Below are 6,332 nucleotides of genomic sequence, written 5' to 3'. Positions count from 1 at the left end.
CCCCACCCCCCACACTCTGAAGTCCGACAGTCAGTCCAGCAGCCAGCGAAGCAGCTGCTCAGTCTGCCCGTCTGTGGAGAAAGTGAACACTGGAAAGAATCGGAACGAACGCAACCCAACAACAGATTGTCTTTGTCGGTCGGAGACGCCGGATTCGGGGCCGTTACTGATGCCAAGATGACTCGTGACTCGTAAGTTTCAGTGGGGCGGTTGAGAAGCAAGTGGAGCTACTACAGGATTCAAGGGGTCGAGAAAATCGCAGAGACTTAATCAGCTGTATTAAACATTTTTACTCACCCTCCGTATTATCACCTGTAAAGCAGCTTTAGCATTTACAATCCGAGCTCGGAGGGATCTTAGAAACCAGTTTGTGATTGAGGATTATCCCGGTCTTCGAATACGTCGGCCTCTGCCTTTCTACCTGTCTATCCGTACCCTTGTCCAACTGCCTCCCACTAAGATGACAAAACTAGCTTTAGCTTTTAGCGCCATCCACCTATTCATTCATTATTCGGAGCCCTTGTCAAAAAAGGCCTCTCTCACCAGATGAGAAGCGTCTATATTTATAGAAGTGGCTGTTGAACTTCGTCGAGTCCAATCGAAGGGAGTTTCTCTCTCTCTCTCTCTCTGTTACTGGATAGGACTCATCCCTCCGTGAGGTGGTGGGACACCTCTGCTGCTGCCGTTTTATTTCCTGAAAGACTTGCAGCCGAGAAACATGTAAAAAGCTCTTTGCAGACTCGCTCCCCGGGGCTCCTGTAAACGTGCGTGTTAGCGGTCACGATGGGGGAGTTTTGTGTCCCTGCGATGGTCATTTCTTTACTGTTGGCAAATTCAGCATCTGCGGCGTCGTGTCGGTGTGAGCGCTGTGGAGAACTTGTGGAGAACGCACTTGAATCCGTTTGTTCCCTCCTTCACAAAGCTGCAGTGTTGACTTAGCATCTGTCTGCACGGCACCTTTTGTCGCTCCCGTCGGCTGCAGGACGAGTTCACCCGGCAACAATGACATCATTGTCCAGTGTGGACAACAAAAGCAGTGCAGGTCAAATGACAGCAAGTCACAGTCGTTCCTGTCCCGCAGAGAGGATTGTAGCGTCCTGCTGTCTGTTTTTGCTCCGAGGCTGTGAATGGGGGAATTCAGTCAGATGTCAGTTCGGGTTGTTTAGACGCTTTAGTTCTCCTCATAACCTTCATTTTTAGAGCTAAACACACTGATCTTTGGCTTCAATAACAGGATATTCATATTGAAGGTGAATCATTTGTCAATGTTATTGATTACTGAGCTATATTTGAACCATGACAGGTGAAAATGTCATTTGAGTGCTTTGAAAACGGGCTGTTGAAGTTAGAATAAATAGTGTTTAGTGTTATTACCTGCTTGGGTCAGGGTTAGGGTGACTTGGTGGATGGATGGAGTATTGGCCAGTGATGACATCATTACATTTTGGGACAGATCTGAATGATTTATTATAAATTAAAAAAATTTCGTATACGTTGTTTGACGCTGGCCTTTGCCGGAGGTCGGCGCCCTCTGAATGCACCTTCTTAGTTAGTAGTGTCTTCCTCCTCGGTCGTTCACACCTGTCACTCATCCTGACGTTACCTTGTCTACTGTGAAGCATCGTCCTGATCCTCAAAGCGACCGCAAGGACAACCAAGGTCGGCAGCAGCTGATAGCATGAAGTTGCAGATTCTGATTTAGTTTGTTTCATTACAGACGACTCGACTCTGTTGAATTTGTTGATCTGCAAAAACACGCCAGAGTGCTGCTGCAGCAGACAAACAGCTAATTTATTTTCCAGCTTTTGCCAATTAACTTCTGGCTTCAACATTTACTCATTACTGATATTATCTGCCTCCAACGACCTTTTGTCATTTAAATGGATGAAAGCAACTGTGAGCGTCAACCTGCTTCTCTGCTAAAAGATCTGTTTGCCTCTGATCTTCGCCGATCCAGGTGTTTTTATTAACCTGGAATCCAGGTTCAAACAGAAACTCCCTCCACCAGAGTCTGTGTATTAGCGCTCCTGATAAATTGCATGTGAACCCCTCATGCCCTCAAGTCTCTTCTAGATGTTTGTCAAGAGTCTTGTGTAATTTCTGCTTTTATTAAAGACGCTGCAGTTTCTTTGCTGACACACCTGCCAGCCGACACGATGTCACCATTGGCAGGTAAAGGCTTGTTGATGTCATATTAGATTAATCACTGATACCAAAAAAAAACCAGCCTTAAAAACCTGCTTGACTCCAGGTGGGAACTAGACTCAAGGCTGCACTGTTCTGTTTTAATGAAAGATATTCGGTCCGTGTGGAAGTGGTTTGCTCCTCAGGGTCAAGATTTCGATGAGAAGTGAAAAACAAAATGCCAGAGCAGCACATCAGCTTCTGCTGAACAATATCAGTTTCAGGTGCGCCCTCGTGTAAAATGATCCGCCGTCGGCTCAGTGTACCTGAAAACATCCTGTCAGAGATATCTGAGGACAAAAAGCGGCTTTTTATTGCGCGGCAGTCTGGTGAGTTTAGTCCTTTGGGCAGTGATCTGAGGCTCTCTGTTTATTGGAAGGGGGCGTCCACACACCCTGGGTGTTGTGTGAACTATATTGTCAGGACGCCTTTGTAGAGAATTAAAAAGCACCATTGTTATCCCAGCGACGCCACCGTCTTATGAACACGCCACCCCAGCAGTCTCGGCGCACCTGTTTGCCACTTGATATGGAGCTTATTAGCTATTCACTCCCCCTGACACTCGAACACGTCTGTGTTTCAGCAGGAGGGAGACACTTTTTTTTTTTTTTATCGTTACCATGAAACGAACAGTGTTTCAGCGCCGTGACGGCAGCGGATGGTTTGTGACCTCGCTGTCACCTGCTCATCTCTGTCTTGTTTTGTCTTCGGACGCCGAAGCTGCACGAGACGCTATTAATGACCCTTTCTGTTACGATCAGCTTTCCAATATTGTCCGCTGTCGCTTCCTCTCCTCTCCTCTCGTCCTTCTTTTCTCCTGCTCTCTCTCTCTCTCTCTCTCTCTCTCTGTTTGTTTTGCCTGTGTTTTGCCGTCCCCGCCTGTTCTCCAGTCACCTTGGGAAACAGCCTCGCACCAAAACAATTCATCTTTCTCTTTGCTCACTTTGCCTAAAAATAAGTCTCTCTCTCTTTCTCTCTCAGCGTCCCTCTCTCTCCCATCTCTAGTTTTTAAGACGATTCAGATTCAGCCATTCAAGAGGATTTTATTCATAAGTGTATTGGCCTGTTACAAAGCTGGGACGGTGACCAACATCTGAGTGGAAATATTCATTTGATCAAAATATAAAACACTACCCGAACCAAATAAACGCTTACACTGATGCTATGAAGTAATAAAACACAACCAAACATAATAAAATGATCAAATCAGCGACACAAAACAGGACGGAGGAAAGTCTGGAGATTTTAAGACACAGTTTATATTTAAGTTTCACTGTTCTGGCCTGAAGTGTGTGTGTGTGTGTGTGTGAGTGAGTGAAAGTTGCACTCAAGTTAATTTGAGTTTTATTTCTGAGGACTTGACCTGCTTTATCCTGTGTCTCGTCAAACATTTGGCTCATTCCCATCGCACCAACCTGTATGAAGAGTGCTAACCAAATGAAGTTTGATCGATTGGTTGATTGGGTTTAAAAAGATTACAAGACCATTTATCGAATGTCATCTTTTGTAACTCGTGTAGAAAACCTAGTTTCAAATAACATCCAAGTGAAAAATTAGTAGCCAAGTGGGAAAGAAATTTAAAGGGTTAATAATCAGAAAGTAACCTGCTTTAATCTGATAATCAGGGTCAGTCGGTCACGGTTGAAAATTCTCAAATATCTTGCTTTTATTTTGAAGGTCCAATGAGCGTAGCCGCTAATAACGACTGTAGCTGAACACACACACACACACACACACAGAGAAAACAAAATAACGCCACCTACAGAAAATCAAAGCTCTCAGTCTCTGTAGTCAGCTCTGTTCTTCTTCTCTGTTCTTTGTTGCCCGCTGTGGCAAAAAGGACTGCTGACTGGCCTCATGATGTCATCTCACACACACACACACGCGCACACACACACACACACACACACGGACGTTGAGAGGAGGAGGCTGTTTATAGAGTTTAATTAAAGAGGAGGGCTGATGCTGAGTGAGACTGTGTCAAAGGGTCATTTTAAAAACCGTGCTGACGTTACTGAGACAGAAGATCTCTAATTAAATCTGGTTTTCACTGTAATATTCATGTCGTTTATTTCAGTCTGAGAGAGAGAGAGAGAGAGAGAATCAGACAAGTGTATATGTTACCTGTATGATCTCTGTGTGTGTGTGTGTGTGTGTGTGTGTGTGTGTGTGTGTGTGTGTGTGTGTGTGTGTGTGTGTGTGTCTTACTAACAGCCGCAGCTCCTGGTTATTCCTTGGATTAGCGCTTGGATTTCAGCTCTGGTTTAAAATGTTTTGAATGATTTGAAGATTCAGCGTCAGATCTGTGGCCGTGTCGGTAACGGCCTCTTCCTCACCTTGAAACACTGTGTGTGGCGAACGAGAGAGACCGGAGGTATTCAAAGGGTTTTAGTGAGTAACTACAACTCGTGATTTATTCACATTAGAATTTAAATGACGTGAATAAAACCACTGTCTGAATGAAGCAGGAAACAGGAACGTGTTGTTGTTGTCCATAGTTAGTATTTGCATGAATTACAAACACGTTTATTTCCTGTACATTCGTACATGTAAATACACTGAGAACATATATGAATGAATATTAAAGTCAGGGGGCGTTTGAGGCAATAACTGTCATTAAAATGGCCGACTGCGATGGCAGGATCCAAATCACTGACAAAAGTTTCCATTGTCAACGTGCAGCTTGCTCGCTCTGAGGTGGTTGGTGTTTCCTGTACGCTGTGTGTGTGTGTGTGTGTGTGTGTGTGTGTGTGTGTGTGTGTGTCCGTGGCATTTGAGCCACCTGTGCCCGCAGCCTCCTCCGGTGACACAACCTGAAATGGCATCAGGCCTGAGGGGGAGAGGAGACTTCACCTCCATCTCTCTCTCCTCCCCCGCCGCCTTTTGTTCCCGTTCACGGGAACGTGGCGGTATCTCTGTCGTCTTCATCCGCTCTTCACCTTCTCCCATATCTCACCTTGATATGAAGCGAGATACTTCCTGGAGCCCGACTAACGTATTAGACTGATATCCTCTTATCTTATTGCGGGTGTATGGATAACAACGTGTGCTGATCAGTGGTGACTGGTGTAATCTGTACACTGTTTGACTTTTAGGCCTCTTTACAATAAGAATACCCTTATAACGGATTTATAAATGGTTTATAATTAGGTTATCAATTCGGTTGTCAACACTTTATTAATCATAAATAAACAATTATAAAGAAGTTATAACACAATACTCATACGTTGATGCAGACTCACTATTTATTTGGCAAAATCAAGTTAATGATTAATGATAAAAACAAACATTAATAATATTTGATGGTAGTTAGGCTTTTGAATTCATGCTGAAATCATGTCTGCTAATCATTACATCCGATGTGTGGGGGGGGAGAAATCTTCCCCTGGGCCAGTCTTTATTTAGACTTTAGTCTTTCAGTCTTTATTTCACATAAAATCAAAAACACAGCAGCTAAAAACTGTTGTGGTCCCAGGAGGGAACAAACTGTCTCAGTTGTGTATCATCTCTTACCCGTCCTGCCGTAAACCCTCTCACCTGACCTTGTGCCAGGCCGCCGTTATCTCATGCATTTGTTACGTGATATCAGGAGTTCCTCGTTTTTTTTTTTATTAAAAAGTTGCTTCCCATGAGGCGTTTCTTGGCCCACTTCTAGCATCACAGCAAATAAATGATTATACTACTACGAAGCCACCGATGGTTGGTCACCTGGATTATAGGCACGGACCTAAAGCTGAGTTAAACTGTATTGTGACATTAAAACTGGACATATTTTTTTTAACTAATATGAACAGAATTTGTTACTGACTTTATAAGAAAAGTGATTCTCTGCTTCTTTTGAAAACACCAGAATATTTTCACTTGTAAGAATGAGTTTGTGCGGAGTCACCACAGGCTGCACTTATCAGGCTTCTGTGTGTCCGAGGCTCAATCAACCACTTATGCTTTTATAATGGACATTATGATGAATCATCTGATGAATGGGCGCTCTCTCTCTCTCTCTCTCTCTCTCTCTCTCTCCCCCTCCTGTCCAGCTTTCCCCTCCCTCCTTCCCCCTCTTCCTCCTCTCCTCCCTCACATCATCTGTGCTGCTAAAAGAGGCAGGAGCTTATTACAGGTGCTCTCTCATTCCCCCCCCCCCCCCCCCC

The 6,332-nt window shown here is 44.4% G+C and overlaps 1 protein-coding gene across 1 annotated transcript in view; it reads left to right on the top strand.

Moving 5' to 3' along the window:
* Window positions 1–29: 29 nt before the first annotated feature.
* The window catches only part of enah (ENAH actin regulator), a 79,172-nt gene continuing 72,869 nt past the window's right edge, over window positions 30–6,332 (top strand). The window contains exon 1 of the mRNA XM_087176309.1: window positions 30–191. Coding sequence (XP_087032435.1) covers window positions 178–191 — 14 coding nt within the window. The 5' untranslated portion in view covers window positions 30–177. The remainder of the gene's footprint in view (window positions 192–6,332) is intronic.

This window comes from Seriola lalandi, unplaced genomic scaffold (assembly GCF_002814215.2).
Source record: "Seriola lalandi dorsalis isolate HSWRI2012SDOR001 ecotype SW California unplaced genomic scaffold, Sedor1 jcf7180002054544, whole genome shotgun sequence".
In the NCBI taxonomy this organism is placed as follows: Eukaryota; Metazoa; Chordata; class Actinopteri; order Carangiformes; family Carangidae; genus Seriola; species Seriola lalandi.
The sequence above is the reverse complement of the archived record's forward strand: the minus strand, read 5'-3'. Positions and strand labels throughout refer to the sequence as shown.